Here is a 16364-nt window from a genome sequence, read left to right as displayed (position 1 = left end):
CCGAACTCGTTACCAGCTTTCTGCACACCCTTGTACCACCGATCCTTCACTTTTGCCGCGCGTATCGCTAATAATAGCGTTTGGCCCAGTGCGCGCCGTGGCGCCCGAGAAATATGGTAGCCGGTGGATGCTAAAATAGCTCGCGCGAGCGTGAACCCGAATACCATAATTTGGAAAAAATGTGCGCCAGCCGAGGCACTGCCGGAAGCGAGGGCGCCTCGAAGAAGCGCGTCGATCCCTTTGCCCTAGCGCCCTAGTATCCCTCGCCCCACTTCCCGCGCGATCCTTCCGCAATATGTACTCCGTTCCTTTCTTACGTAACCCCTGCAATTTGCGACTGCGAGTTAACCTTCTTCCTATTCCAAATCGTCAGATTATCGAGGAATCTCAGCCTCCCGATATATCTTAACTTTTATTCCGCAACGTCCACTCGAATCGAGCTCCGATCTTTTCCGATCTCGACTGCTGGCGCATCTCTAGCCACCGGCAACTGGTTAATCCGACTTTAACGGCTGACGGGCTTTAATCCTCGACTCCGCGGCGAGGATCTCAGCGATGCTAACCGAAACGAGTAGCCAGGTTTGGAAATCGGTGTAGATTAAAGACCGATGTAGGTTTCCACGGAGCGACGTGCCAGTCGACTTTTGTACTCGGCGGTTCATTGTCTGACTCGCCTGGTGTACGCAGGTGTTTATCCGCTGCGAGCCACATGTACCTGACACCTGTTGACTCGGGAATCAGCCGCGCCGGGGGAAAACGAGGTGTCAGTCGCGGGGAGACATAACGACGCGTATAAATTACGATCGCTTCATCGTTCACCCTTTTCACGAGCTCCCTGGGTCTCGTGTTCCTGCTCGTTGCGTCACCGCGCTACCACTGCGAGCCGCTAGATACAATTTCGAGGATCCCCGTGAAACGAAAGCCTCCCTGCTAGCTCCTCCTTTTCCAGGCCGAGGTCGTGGTCGACGATTTTCGATTTCCAACGACGAGGCTCGCCGCGAGTTTGCAGGCTCACTCTCGCGAGATCACTCCCGCGATCCTCGACTTTTATGCCCGCTATATTTCACCGCTTACGAGCGCGCGAGTTCATAACTGTACAGCGTCGTTAGCGGGCTTCTTTTTCGCGTACCCGCCACGGGGTCCCGTAAAGTTTGAGAAACCGGTGGGTGATGTATTTACGGCGAAAACCTGACGCGAGAGGGTGGGAAGAGGGAGGTTTTGGTTGGCGGGTGACAGGCTGTGACGCCTCCGTTATTGTTGTTCGCAGAACATGGGCATCAAGGATGAGTTCCACCAGAAGACGATCCTGGCCTGCATCGAGGAGCTCTGTCTGCCTTCACAGGCGCCGTTCTCGTTACAGGAGACGACGTCCGCGGCCACGCCGACCACCTCCGGCCTGGCCAACGATACCTTCGCTACCGTCACCGGCAACTCGCACACCCTTGTGTCCCAAAGCTTCAGCATGCTGGAGAAATGCGACAAGTGCCATAAATATCTGAGGGGTCTCCTGCATCAGGGCTTCCTCTGTCTAGGTACGTCCATTGCTTAAGCGATGAATTCTGCGCACCAGAATCTTCAGGATCTGAATCCGCACACCACTACGGTACCTACGTCTCAAGTACCTCCCTATATTCCTCGCAGCGATGATACCGCTATTGTCTGTTCGAGCTGTCGTATTGCTTCATCGCCGAAGGGGATTAGGGGAGACCGGGGCTAGTTGAATAATTTTTAACGTTTCTAATTTTTAGAAATAGACCATTGGCATTTTGTTCACTTGTTGCACACCAAAAGTTTACAAATTTCATTAGGTATACGGGCTTAATTTTTAAAATTGCTTTAATTGTGTCTAGGTCGTAGTTTTTATTATATTTAGAGTAGTGAGACGAATAAGTCAACAAACCTCGGCTGTGGGGTTAGTTGACAAATATGATGGGGTTAGTTGACTTGACATTTACTTTTCAGTTTTAAGGGATTATACCTAGTCAGGCGGAGGCGGGAAGTGGATTTGAGCAGCTAAACTCTTTGCCTCGACTGCATCTTAAGGATAAAAAGTGCAATTTTTAGCGGTATTCTTATGCTTCGTCAAGTAACCCCGTCCGACATTGTCAACATGTTAAGGGTCGTACGTACAAAACCTCCACTCACCGGATAAAATAAAATACCCTAAATTATAGTCAATATTTCACGTTTCCACAAAATATTCATGAAAAAAAACATCAAGCAATACGTGGACAAAAATTCATAAATAGTCAAAACAGAAATATTTACTTCCCGCCGACCTTTTTAGATTTTTCATTCTCACTGATAGAACACGCAAGTTTTTGTCACGGTGACACATTAAATGGCAAGCTGGTCATTCATATGCTTCAATGTCGCGAATCGCAGCATAATTTATAACATAATACAACAATTAAAGGGAATTAGTCAACTAGCCTCGTTAGTTAACTAGCCCCGGGCTCCCCTGCTGTGAAAATCCCTCGAAGCACCAAAACGACGGTAAAGTTCCGAGCTTCGGGCGATTAAGCTATTAGATTACCGCGCACGACGAGATGCTCTTTCCCTAAGCTTCGAACGCTGTCTTGCGATAACGTAAACGAAATTGCAAGCGGCCGAGTTTCAGTCTGCTTTCCCATTGTTTCCCGTTAGATTGCTGCCTGGTAGCGCACAGGACGTGCTCGGCGACGGGTCTACCCTCGAACTGCGCCGATTCGGAGGACGGCGACCACAGATTTACACCAGGTAGGCCAGGGACTCGAAGCGCAGCGTTACGCGACGCGGTACTCCCATCAATCCGCCTCATCGTTACGCTCACGGGCCGAACGCGGAAACAATTTAAAAAGTCAGATGTCTTTTAGCCGACTGTGCCCCGCGATTGCATCAGAAACGTGTTCCTCGGCGCTTGGAACTGCTTCGCAATCGTTCTCGGTTATGAAGCTTGCAGGCAAGGACACGTTCGATGCGTGGCGCATTACTTGTCGCTGTAATATCTGAATAACTAAATATTCATGCGTGTCTTTCGATTGAAATCGCTGGTTCCGTCGCCTGCTCTGTCACAGGGACAGAGAGAGGGGAAGGAGAAACGTTATTTCGCCGTTCCGTTTTCGTTTTTCTTGGCCCTCGAACGGGAAGGATGTTCGTTGGAGCGAGACGCCTGCAGGCCATAAACACGGTGCGTGTTTGCACGCGAAGGTAGACGGTTTTCCGAGAAATACCGTGTCTACTCTCGGAACCGTCATCCGCCGAGCAGACACAGCTGTGATCGACGAAACCGTGTCACGAGGTGATCTCGCACGTGGAAACGAGATTCTCCAGCGACTCGCGTTTCAACTCGCGACAACCCCACCTTCCTAGCTACCCCCGGGGTCGAAAGTTCCATCAGTGACTGGTTGAAAAGGGCCACGCAGTTCCTGGACGGACCGGTGGATCCGTCCATCGACGATAGCATTCCGTGCTCGGGCCTCGCGACAAGTTTCATTAAGTTCGCGCTCGCGTCGATGACGACGGCGCAACGCGCACGGAGCACGCTCGCGCGAGTAGAATCGCGGACACGGCGCCAATGGTCAGGGACGTGGCTTCCGAGCTGTCTCGTTGCTTATGAAATTCGTTCGCACGGAATATAGAAGTGCAGCTGTTTCGTTAGAATCTTAAGAGACTCTGTTGGTCGATGGTGCGGAAGCCGCCGTGGCCGTTCGCCGCGGCAGTGAAAACATTTATCCACGTAGTAGTCGTAAAATTGGAACGGCCTCGTTTCGGGCTCTACGGCGTCCCGTTCGGTCTTCCGTTTCAGCCACCATCGGTCGTCAAGATAGCGGAGCAGTCGATTCCTCCGATCAGTGGAAGAACTGTGACGAATATCGAGTTTCCGCGCTGACCTCCATCGGGCGATGCGACGCCGCGTTAAGCTCATGTGCATACGGTATCGTCGGTGCCGCGTGTTTTAATTCGAACTTTTTGTTCCGTCCCCCTTAGCCTCGAGCCAGCAGAAGATACGGTCATGAAGAAACAAGACGTCGCTGTCGCGGCCGTAAAAATAAATTTCTTTCTCCTTTCCCCCTTCGACCGCAGCTTCTCCCCCTTTTCCACCTCCGCCCTCACCTTCTTTTTCTCCCTCCCGCCGTGCCTCCCGCTCCTCATCTCTTTCTCTCTCACTCTCATTTCTCGGTTCTCCTTCTTATAATGCATGAGTACACGCCTTTGATTGTACAAGTGGCGTATGCGGTATTCACGACAAGTCGTTTCGACTCAAGCTCGCTCGAAAATACGATCGCTCCGCGACTCCTGTGTATTTTCGCGCGAGGCTCGAGTGCAGGGGGTTGGTGGATCGTGAAAAACACGCTGGAGCACTATAATAACGACGCGGGCACTGGCGATAACCTTTCTTGCGCAGAAATGAGCTGAGGTAACGAGATTGCACGTCGTGCGCTGGGACACGATGCGATTGATACGAAGGGAAACGATGATCCTACGGTTGTCAGGAGCAAGTGAGCTTACCCCGGGAAAAGGGGGATGATAATCGCGACCAGCCACCGGTAAAAACTCGTCCAACTGAACCAGATAAGTCCCCTGTAATATCGAAAGTACGCGAGACTTTAATAGTAGAATTCGATCCCTTCCTGGAAAGGGAGCGTCGATGATCATCCAAGCTGACACTAAGTCCTCCGGATGGCCGGCGTTACGCAATTGCGCAAAGTGTCATCGAGGGCCCGGCTTATTTTCGTCGAAGCTCCGCTGGAGAAGAAAAAAGAAAAGGAGCCGCGTCTGTGGAAGAGGCATTCCCTCGGCGCGTTGTTCCCTCTTGTGCTCCGCCAGGGGGAACGTTCTTTACGATTTTACGTCGCTCGTCTCTCGTCGAGAGCGTCTGGAATGTGTCTGCGAGATGTCAGGCATTTTTTTCTTCCCGGGCATGTCCATAAAAACCGACGAATCTCTTGCAGATGCCCTCCGGGACAACACCCCCCCCTCGCCTCGATCCCTGGGCGAACGTTAATTTACACAGCCAATTAATTTCGCCCCGCGATTATTTCCACGGTCGCGCGCGGGTCAACGACACGCGGATGCTCCCGTGTTTCGCATGCACCTGTTTCACCGCGCGCCGCGTTTCCACCTCGTTCGTTTCCTCCGTCGACACGTCACCCCGTCGCGTTCGCTCGAGGGGGCGGTGCGGGGACGAGTGGGAGATTGCGCGAGACCGCGAACAAATGAAAGTTTTATTAACGAGTGGCCCGTCGAAAAATTCTCACGCGCGCTCGCCTCGGCTGCTCGAAAGAAGCGGCGGATTCTTTAAACTGTTAGAGGTCGTGGCGATAAATAGAACAGTGAAAGGTATATCTACGCAGCTCTGTTTCTTTTTCCCTGTGCACAAACTCGTCGGGATACGATTGTACGGTGCCACGAAGTTATGGCCGTGCAATTTTTCAAACGCCTGTTGGCAGGCTCGCGAGCTCCTCGCGGGACGAAACGGTGGAGAGCAACCTTCTTTTCTCTCTCTCTCTCTCTCTCTTCCTCCCTGCATTTTCTTATCGCCAGTCGTGTCGCGTGCCGGTTGAGCAGTGAGCGAAGAGATCTGTTTGTCCCTTGCAGTATTCGGTCTCGGGCTCTGCTCGCAATTCGACATTTCGTCACGGGGGGCCCCGATCTTGGTGGAGCGGTGCACCCGCGCCTTGGAGGAGAAGGCGTTCGCCGACAGCACGTTGGATCTGTACAAAGTCTACCACAGTAGCCCTCGCAACGAGCAGACGCTGGAACTGGGGCAGAAGCTGAACGAAGGTAAAGCGATCTCTATCTTGTAGGTGGCTTCTCTTTTAACGCAACAAGCCCTCGTTTATGTACATCGTTCTTGGGACTTTCAGATCCTTGCAAGGTCGACCTCACCCCGTACACCCCCCAATGCATCGCGAGCGTCCTGAAGAGGTTCCTGCGGGAGTTGCCGGACCCCGTCATCCCCGTACAGTTTTACGACAGGTTCATAGAAGCGTCGAGTACGTATACCGTCAGCGGTGAAGTGAAATCGCTTGAGTGGACCGGGCTAACATCTCGTTCTCTTCGTACAGACGTGAGGAACGACGAGCAGTGCGCGGCGCGATTAGGACAGCTGGTGGTCGAACTTCCGGACCATCATCGCAGCACTCTCTTTCACTTGATGGCCCATTTCTGTCGGATCTGCCAGCTACAGCACGGAAGAGGCTACATGGAGCCACCCACCCTTCTCACCCAGGTCATGTGTCACATTTTCCTTAGGCCACCTTGGGAGCGGATCATGTGAGTGTGCAGGAAGCGACGCGATCCTTTTATAAACCACCGATGACATGATTATTAATTTCTTCGATTCCCCGCGCTTCGCCAAAATGCGTGACGGCCTTCAGGCGTCGTTCCTTTTATAATGCACCTCTGCGTCCTCCTCAGACAAATCGTGCACAACATCGAGGCGCATATACGAATAATGGAGATGCTGTTGCTCCACGGCGTTTGGAACGAGAGGCTGCCGCAGTTCGCTAGCCCGCCGCAGCTGCCCCCGAGGAAGGTGTCCAGGCCGCAGTTCCCAGTGTTAGATCCGTTCCCCGTTCTCGAGGAGGACGGCTCCATCGATCGATCTTCGTCGTGCACGGAGAAGAAGGAACAGCAACAGCAACAGCACAGGTAGGGAGACTATTTTCTTTCGAGTGTCCAGTGTAATTGGAGAGGGGGTGTATCTTTGGCTGGAGTACCTGTCACATTCGTCTGTTGGGCAGGCCGCGCACGCTGCAGGAGGCGGAATGGTATTGGGGAGACATCACCAGGGACGAAGTGAACGAAAAGATGATCGATACCCCCGACGGCACTTTTTTGGTCCGCGACGCATCTTCGAAGGGCGGGGAGTACACGCTGACGTTGCGTAAGGGCGGGACCAACAAGCTTATCAAGATTTGTCAACGGAACGGCAAATACGGCTTCTCGGAGCCGTATGACTTTCATTCGGTTATCGATCTGGTGGAGCACTACAGGAATTGCTCCCTGGCGCAGTATAATTCCACGCTGGATATTAAACTGTTGTATCCGGTGTCTCGCTTCCAACAGGTGACTCTCTTCATAGTTTCGCTCGCTATTCACAATTAACCTCTCTTCAAAATATTTTGGCATTCGTCGCGCGTCATTCTCAATGACTTTCTTACTTTCTTGTTCTCGCTGTACAGGACGATGAGATTGCCAGTACAACCGACATGGCGAACGTTGCCCAGAAGTACGTTGAGCTCGACAAAGAGATTAACCACGCGTTTACAGAATACAAGGACCTGTCGGAATTGTACAACAAGACGTCGTTCGAGGTGCAGCTGAAGCGGCAGGCGTTGGAAGCATTCGCGGAGGCTATAAAGATGTTTGAGGATCAAGCCAAGTTGCAAGAAAAGTTCCAGAAAGAAGCTCAGCCGCACGAGATATCGACGTAAGTGTTTCGCTATTTTTCATTCTCTAAATAGCTTTAATCGATCAATAATCTGAGGCCGCAGCTTGTCACGATAATCGTGTTTGCAGCTTAACCGATAACGCCGAGCTGTTGAAGCGGCGATTGAAGTCACTGGAAGACAGCAAAGAGCAGTTGGATCGCAGCTTGAAGGAGCAGATCGCGTACAACAGGACTCTCGAACGAGAAATGCACAAGTTGAAACCGGAACTTCTCCAGCTCGTGCGGCAGAGGGACAAGCATTCGCTGTGCGTATTATAACAAGCGGCTGCTTCTCCTAAGTGTATGTTATTCCATTTAGGACTCTGATCGCGAGCGCGTCGGCTTGCATTGTTGTACAGATGGCTAAAGAAGAACGGAATGAAGCAGCACAAAATAAACCAGCTGGTGTTGAATCATTCGCTGTCGAATCCCGTGCTAGGCGATGTGATTTACAGTGATCTTCAGGAAGTCGACCTTGAGGTTCATTCCGACGAGAAGACGTGGCTTCACCTCGAGTGCTCCCGTTCGGACGCCGACCGCACTCTTGCCGAGCGGCCAGACGGCACCTTCCTCGTGAGGACGTCGAGGACTGGCCAGTACGCGCTCTCGATAATGTACGTGCACCCTCGTGCTCTGGCTTTTCGCAGTTGATCCTCAAGCTGCTAGCGATGAGTGGATTAAAACGACTTCTCTGCCTCTGTTGCAGGTGTAACGGCACGGTGAATCATTGCATAATATACGGTACGGAGCGCGGCTTCGGATTCGCTGAACCGTACAACATTCACAAGAGTCTGAAAGACCTGGTGTTACACTACGCTCAGAACTCCCTGGAAGAACACAACGAGAGCCTGAACACCACCCTGGCTTATCCGGCTTTCGCGTCACCCGCGGCGCTGTCGCAGCTGCAGGCGCAACAGATGCAGCTGCAGATGCAACAGCACACGCAGAACCAGCTGCAGTTCAGTGAAGCTTCCTTAACGAAGTACGCCGGCGTCGACGACGTTTGTTGTTATAGTTTGTGAGGATTACCGCGTTGGTAGCGGTAGCGGTAGTAATCTTCAGATACTATAGTGGCACGGCGATCACGGTGCGTACGTACGTTACCGTGGCGCGGTAACAATTGCTTCGGTCGGCAGGACCAATGAAACGTGGCGTAGATTTTTCAATTAGTCTCTCAGGGTCTACAGGCCTTATGGGTCTTGTCGATGATCAACTCGAAACATCGGCGCGTGTGTGACCATAAAAGAGAGAGAGAGAGAGAGAAAGAGAGAGAGAGAGAGAAAGAGTGAAAGGGAGAGAGAGAGAGAGATAGGAAGAAAATGAAATGATTTTTTTAGTGAGTTGCTGTCAGTTTATTCTCGTTAGGGAGAATCGTTTGAATGTCGGAAAATGTCGCGGTATATTTCCGAGTGCACTTTACATTCGATCGGATACGTCAGAATAACAGAGGCATATATCTAGTCTTACAGGCAATTTGAAAGAAGAAGAAGCAGAAGAAGGGAAATCGGGGGAGGGGGTTGGGGAGAGAAAGGAATACAAGAGAGAGCAGAACGTAAGTCTGACGTCGCTCAAACTACTCGCAACTTGGATTGGCAATCAGGGTAGTTGTAACTTTCGAGGAAACTTAATACTAACGTAACGACTAACACGAGGGACGAGCGTCCGTTCCCCTAGGCAACGGGCGGGATGGAAACGACAGAGACGGGACATTCTTCTAGACCGCTGTACTTCTGACTTCTTCGATATTTTTTTGTGAATATTTTCCAGACCTCCGTTTTTGTAACGCGCGGCCACGCGCGGGCACCGTTTACGTCGCGATTGTGATCGACGAAGTAAGATCTTCGAACAGTGATATTAGAATATATAATATAATATATTAGATACATCGCAATGGGCGGGCCTCTCGGATGCGCACGGGAACGTTTTTTGTAACGACTTTACAATGGATTCTACGCAGCATCTGCGCCCGTGAACCGGAGACGGCGACGGCTCGACGATCTATCCGATCTTTCAAACTAACCGTAGGTTCCGTTCGATCGCTCGATTATATAAACGTGCCCGGCCCCGCAATTTCGCAAGACGACTCGTCACACAACGAAATTTTTTCCCACGGAGGTGCGCGGGGGAGCTTTTTTATACGTTATAGATTTCAAGTGCTGTGCCAGAAAATGTGTGTTACTAGGGCGGAGATTCATTTCTCGGGAGATGCGAACACGTATTGTCTGTGATTTCGGATTGCCGACGAGGGAGATATATATTAATCGTGTCTATTGTTTTTCAAACGCTTTTTACGATATTCGCTTCCCTCTTCTACGTTTCGGATAGAGATTCTCCTTCTGTTCATTCATTACGGAAACGCGTGTACAGTCGGGGTGACACGCGTCGGTTGTCGGCGACAGAATACAGTACGACCCGTATGCGCAACAGCCGTTCGCGATTTTATCGTTCGTAGCTTTCTTGTGTTCAATCGATCGGTACAGTTTCTTTTTTATACGACGCGTCGGAATCTCCACGCTCGTCGCGCTCTTCACCCTTCCGATCGCGCTTCTACCCTCGACCTTCCCTCAGGCGACGTAAACACGCGATACTGTCACGAAACTCGCGCTACCTTTCAAGGACGGGTCCCCTATCGAAAAAAGAGATCGAAAGTGTGGAACAGAATCTTTTCGTTTCCCGAGGGATACGCACTTGGCTTTATGTACTTTGGATATGAGCACGATGCAGATCCTCGGAGGGATCCGCGAAGTTTAGACTCGGACGAAAGCTGCGTTCCACAATTTCGATGCGATCTTTTTCATAGGAACCATCTGTTCGGCTCGTGCCACGCGTTTCGAGACAGCCTATGTGGGCGACGTCGATCTCGGGTGGAGGGCAAGTTTTCTCACTTTATGGATCACAACTCACGCTGCTCTCGAATGATCTCAAAGGTGGCGGCGACCGCCGGGCCACTGCCGCAGTCGAAAGAATTTCGGTGGCCGTCGGGCATTGGGGCGGCCCTCGGGAAATTTTGCGCATTACATTGCGGTCCGTAATCGCAAAAGTGTACCGAGGACGTTCCACAAAAGCAGAGGGAGACACGTTTTCGGCTACCGGCGGCTCGGACGGAAACGGAGATTCTTTCGGCGGCTGCAGGCTCCTCGCGATTCCCGCCACCGTAGTCAGAAGAAATGGACGCTAGCCGATCGACTGGACGAAGTGAGGAAGGGCCTCGAGAAGGGCGAAGAGCCGCGGCGGCGGGATTCTCTTTAACGTAATTGTTGCTATACTTTTCTTGTTCGTTCGTGCAGTACATAGGACGGCGTAGGGACGACGATAGAGGTGCATCGAGGGGAGGAGAAGTACGATTGATACGGAGGGAAAGGCTCGTTGCTCATCCTAAAAAGGCTTCGAATTACGTAGACTTAGGTAGCTTAGGTTTTTTTATACGAAAGAAATATTAAAGTGCCCTGGCGCCGATAGGCTTCTATATTTCGTGATCGTCCGATCGCGTGCCGGTGCAGTATTCGATCGTTGTTTGAGCCGTGCCGCCGCGGCGCCCGTCTCTTCGGCGCCCCTGTTACCGAAGCTGTCGAGCTTCGTTCGCGCCGAGTCGATGCCTCGCCACCCAGCGACCGATCTCGCATCGCTTCCAATTCCCTCTTGATCCGAGCGTGGCTCCCGATTAATCAGGACTTCGCGTCGCTGCGCGGACACTGACGGGCGCTATTGTAGGATCACAAAGGAGCCACGTTCGAATCGACGTCGCTGGAAGTTCGTATCGACTACGCCATTGTAATTACAGATATTATCGTTAGTGTGGCGAGGAAGGCAATGACTCGGCGCGAGTGATCACGCGACGCCAGCGGAGACGGGCGACTCGACGACGGGAGTGCGATTTTTACGCGTTACGGTGGGCTTCAGGGGTGGCGAGTTGAAGGGTGCGCGGCAGGCTCGCTGGCAAATCGAGTGGAGGCTTCGGAGGAATGTTGGGGATTGATACGTCGACGAACCCTCGGCGATATCGTAGACATTCTGATGGAATTACAGACACTTCTTGGCCCTCGGGTGGCAAACAGATCTCGATCGTCCGCGAGTCTCTCGCGACACCCTCTCGTAGCTCTCTCTCGACGGGAGGAAGAGTAACGCGATACATACACATGCACACGTACACAAGATACACGGGAAACGTGGACACACACGAACGCGACGAACAAGTGAACACGACACCACAGACAACACTAGAGGTAGAACGAAGAAGGGAAATGATGCATTCTGTGGCGAGAAAATATATGACCGCGAGAGTACGGGGAGAAAGCGGGAGGAAAACGAAAAAATATATATAAACGTATATATAAAAAATATATATATATATCTATATATTTTTACTTACTTTGAAAGCAAACCTTTAATTGATTATTTATAATATATACGTGCGTATGTTGTATACATATATACTATATCTTAACATCCTGATGCGCCGATCGGAGGCGCGAACCTTGCTGCTCGCGTTCCCAATCGAGACACACGATCGTGGAACGCGACCGGCAGGCTTCACGCGCTCGATCGCATCCAATGCGGAGGTGCGCGCGTGCACACGCGTCCGAAGATCGTTCTGCTGGCGAAATTTTGGCAAATTAACCCGTCGACTGGGTCATTCGATGCCCAGAAACGGTCGCCCACCTCCCTGTGTATTTAAAAGATGATTAAAGGCAGGCACCGACCGGTTCCGTTCACGTTCTACCGCTGTATTTACTCCCCTTTGTACGAGTGGGATCATTGGAATTCCGCGACGAGCTAACTCGCTGCTTGCCTAACGCTGCGACGTCCCCGAGCGACGAGGCAACTCGTCTACCCCAGTTTACGGGTTCACTTTGCTATAGGTCGACTCTAAATCTTTTGTAACGAGCGTGTCCGACGGCCCGATAATAAGCGCGGCTAACCGCAGAAGCCGCTTCTATTTTTGAGAGCAGGCGAAACTTGGTTTGGCATCGCTCGATTGGAACGCAATCGCGCGTTGCTGCGCAATCGTCGATGCCGAAAGCATCCTGGAATCGTTTCAAATTTAACGCGACCACTCTCGGAAAGTATTCCTGGGTCCCTTCGGTAGTCCCTTCTCCCGGCTTGTGCACGCTCGCGCGTCCGGCGATAAGATAACCGGTAGTTAGTCGTAAGGGCGGGGGGGCATCGCGAGATGTCCCGGCGGGGGGCGAAGCGAAGCGACACTCTGGGGCGAACCATGTCCAACTAGCGCGTCAGTACTGCGATCGCGGCGCGTACAGGGTGTCCAGGATGGAGTGGAAGTTGCGAGGACCCTTCGCGGTGGCGCGAGAATTTTGAAGGACGTGGGCGGATCGAGCGGCCGAATTTCGAGCGTCGTTGGACCTGATTCGCTTCAGTGACGAGCCATTCGAGGCCGAATGGCCATTTACGATCCGAGGTCGACTGTTCCACGCACAGTCTCGACGACGATCGACCATGCCCCGTTGAGGTCCTTGGATAGACCTCTCGCGGGGTACCTTCTTTCTTTTGTATTTTTCGAGGAAAGGGGACGCAGTCCCCGGTGAGGTTTTATGGCATAATAAAGGAATCGTGCAACGGTCTTGCTGGATAATAAACGTGTCACATCACGGTGTATATATATTCGAGCTGGTGGTGAACTGTTTTGTACAAAAAAAGAGAGAGAGAGAGAGAGAGAGAGAGAGAGAGAGAGAAAACGAAGAAATGGGTGCGAATGATATTTCGGTGTTACGAACGTGGACTTCTCGGCAGGACCGGTCCAACGGAGCGTCATCTTTCGCGATAATGAGATTTAACAGCTCTCGCGACGCTAAATTTCGCAATGCTGTTTGGTACACCGCGTGCTCGACTTTCTCCATTAAGTTCGCGCGAGTGTGCCGAGGACTGGGTGTCGTCGAATCGTCAGCGAGATGGGCGTTCTCCGCGAACGGGAACGAACGGAAGGAAGGTCTGCACGTGCCAGCTGATTCGACGAGATTCAGGGCTTCCCGCGATTAGACGGGTGCTCGGCGACGAGATCGACGGGGAAGGACGAGAATCGATCGACGAACGTCTCTTCGTGACGTTAGATTCGCCATCCAAGATCCTGCGAACGGGAGAATTGTAGGGAGAGGGAAAGAAAGACGCGTAAACGTTGCCTTAGCTTTTGTACAAGTCAGAGGGGGTGCAGAGTGCGAGAGAAATGAAAGAGAACGAGGGGAGAAGAATGGAAGAGTGTGGCAGAGAGAGTCGAGAGGAGAGGGGTGGAGATTTGTACGGCGCGACACGTCGATACGTCAAAGCGATCGACGCCGCGGTGTCTCGCGGGCGGAGAAAAAGAGTGATAAGGGCAAGATTGATCTAGTAAGATATTTCGGTAAGCTCGCCGCGAAGGGGGGAGCCTTGCAACAAGAATTTTGCGTGAAACATGGATAATCAAATTGTATCGATAAACACTATCGTAACCGTCTATTCCAATTGTAATAATAGCGACTTTCTTGAGGCACCCGAAACACATTGTAGCGATCATAAGGAAATCCTCAGTGCTGAATGTCCCCTTCTCGGACGGGGCTCGATCTCAATCGGAGGAGGGCTGTCGATCTCGATCAAGCCACTTCTCGGACAGTTTTACGGTAAAAACGAACATACGGCGCGCGGATCGTAGCCGGACATTAACCACTTTTTATATAATATTGGCAGCAATATCTCGGCGGTTTAGCTAGAAGGGGCAAAACTCAGGTCTCCAGCGTTACTATGAAATATTTAACTTAACGGAAACTGTTGCGCGCAGAGGAGCGACAGAAGTAATGTTAAGCGTTACGATACGTCCTTATTGTGAAACCGATGAAACATGGATCGATTCCTCTTTTTTTTTTGTCAATGCTAAGCGATTTAAGTAGACGCCAATAGGTGATAGAGCATTAGAGGTGAGAAAGCAGAGGCGCCGTAGACCAATATATTGTTACCCTAGGCATAATCTAATCGTAAAGGAATTTCTCTTGACGCCTCTTAGCCACGAAAACGGCCAGAATGAGAAATGTCGACGAGACGAGAGAGAATGAAAGAATGAGAGAATGAGAGAATGAGAGAGAGAGAGAGAGAGAGAGAGAGAGCGTGTGCGTGTGTCTGCTGACGAAAGAGGCACGTGTGCACGGGAGAGAATGGAAGAGAGCGAGATACACGCGGAATCAGAAACTAGCATAATACTCTTTGCAGTTTACCATTGCGGGTGCATCGCTGAATTGTGCAACTTACCGCGGAGCAAGTTTCTCTTTCTGGTATTCGAGGGCAGCAGAATTGGGCAGTATTTTCACCGGAATTGGTGCGATTTAATCGTTCGAACTTTGGTATTCAGACCGAGCTGGACCGAAGCTAACGTTCTACTTGCATTAACATAAGTTAATGAAACATCCTCCCCGCGAACGCGGCCCCATTGGCGTTCCGCTCGAAGGACCAAGGCCGTTCAACATTCAACGGCATCGCTCTTTCGACTTCGCCGAAAATACTGTCCAGCTCTGCTTCCCAAACCATCGGAGCGAGAGCAGGTTACGAGAGATATCTTTCGGAGAGCCCAGCCGGGGCTGTCTCGTACGCGAGAACACGGTTTCAAGGCGATCTCGCCCATTCGGGGAACAACGGGCAGAAAGGGGGTGGCTGGCGTTCCGCGCGGAACCGTCTTGAAATCGTGTTCGACGGCCGACAGATTCGTGTACGTCCATTTGGATCCTTGCCAGACTTCTTTTTTTTTGTCTTCTTCTTTGGTTTTCTATATTCGGATCGTGCGAGTCGCGAATGTATCGACGGACATCGGGGCGCGTCTGTGGTGCGAATGGAAAAAGCTTTTGGACGTTTGCGGTTGCCGCAAGGCGATATAATCACGGATCATTAATTAACGTTCAGTGGAGGAGTCGTACTTGAGAGTGTGTGATCGCGGGTGAGGGGGAGGGGGGGTTATTCGAGGATCGAGGAGAGCTTGAATGTGGGGTAAGGGTGGGATGGGTAGGGGAGGGAGGGGGGACAGGGTGTCGAAGAAGGCAGAAGTTATCGATAACACGATATTAACGAGTGTATGCTGTCCCACTGTGATAAAACTTTTTGTTTTTGCATGTAAAAATATACTATTATCGTCGTAAGTACGAGAATAAAGAAAAGATGAAAAAAAAAAGAAATCATATATTACGGTGCATATATATAGATGTATGCGCCGAAGCATGCGCGATCTTAGAACGATCTATGTATGTACCTATATATCTATATATGTGCAGGCACACACATACACACACACACACACACAAAATTCACACGTACACAGGCACACGAGGACACGTACACGAGCATACGTATATTGTGATTGAGCGTGCACACGCAGTAAAATGTGCACGTCACTACAAAGGATGATGAAATTTTTTAATTATCTGCCGACCCGTCTTCATGCACTTGCGATCGTTTCTTTGACGAATTCGGCGCGATTGAATTTCTTTCAGGTGTCTTGTTTCGAAATTCGCGAGCTTTTTAGTCACAGAGCATCCACCACGCTGCCGCGTTTCTCGGCGATAGACCAAACCACTTTGCAATCGTCCAAATTCTCGGTACTTGTTTAAAGACGTAGAATCAAAGCATACTCTTTTCAATACATTTTCGTTTATGAATGCTAATTGCGTTCTGTCGAAAATAAAACCGCTCCCTCGAGAGCGCCATCTGAATTTCGTCGAGCACGCGGGATTAATAACTTCCATACCCGTGGAACTTTTACGCGAGCGTAGATTCACGTTCTACTCCGCGTGCCTTCTTCCTTCTAATCGGAAACATGTCGGATTTCAAGCGCCTCTCAAGTGCATGAACGCCGGCTGGTGCAATGAATGTTTACTCGCTTTTTCGCGCAACGGTCATCCTCATATTGTACCGTTTATTTGGTAGTTCTACCATGTAAAACCATTTATATTTGCATATGATTAATATGTTTTACTTATAA

At 51.0% G+C, this 16364-nt stretch overlaps 1 protein-coding gene across 2 annotated transcripts in view; it reads left to right on the top strand.

Moving 5' to 3' along the window:
- Positions 1-16364, top strand: part of LOC143368733 (uncharacterized) — a 26759-nt gene extending 10395 nt beyond the window's left edge. Inside the window, exons 3-13 of one of the 2 annotated variants that reach the window (XM_076811762.1) lie at positions 1268-1532; positions 2647-2739; positions 5581-5766; positions 5850-5978; positions 6051-6258; positions 6403-6627; positions 6726-7053; positions 7170-7417; positions 7507-7683; positions 7777-8031; positions 8124-16364. In XM_076811762.1, the coding sequence (XP_076667877.1) occupies positions 1268-1532; positions 2647-2739; positions 5581-5766; positions 5850-5978; positions 6051-6258; positions 6403-6627; positions 6726-7053; positions 7170-7417; positions 7507-7683; positions 7777-8031; positions 8124-8439 (2430 nt within the window). In that variant the 3' untranslated portion in view covers positions 8440-16364. Of the gene's footprint in view, positions 1-1267; positions 1533-2646; positions 2740-5580; positions 5767-5849; positions 5979-6050; positions 6259-6402; positions 6637-6725; positions 7054-7169; positions 7418-7506; positions 7684-7776; positions 8032-8123 lie in introns of both variants that reach the window. The other variant, XM_076811761.1, reaches the window with a different exon arrangement.

The sequence above is a fragment of the Andrena cerasifolii genome, chromosome 5, assembly GCF_050908995.1.
Source record: "Andrena cerasifolii isolate SP2316 chromosome 5, iyAndCera1_principal, whole genome shotgun sequence".
NCBI lineage: Eukaryota > Metazoa > Arthropoda > Insecta > Hymenoptera > Andrenidae > Andrena > Andrena cerasifolii.
This window is presented reverse-complemented; position numbering and strand designations above follow the sequence as displayed.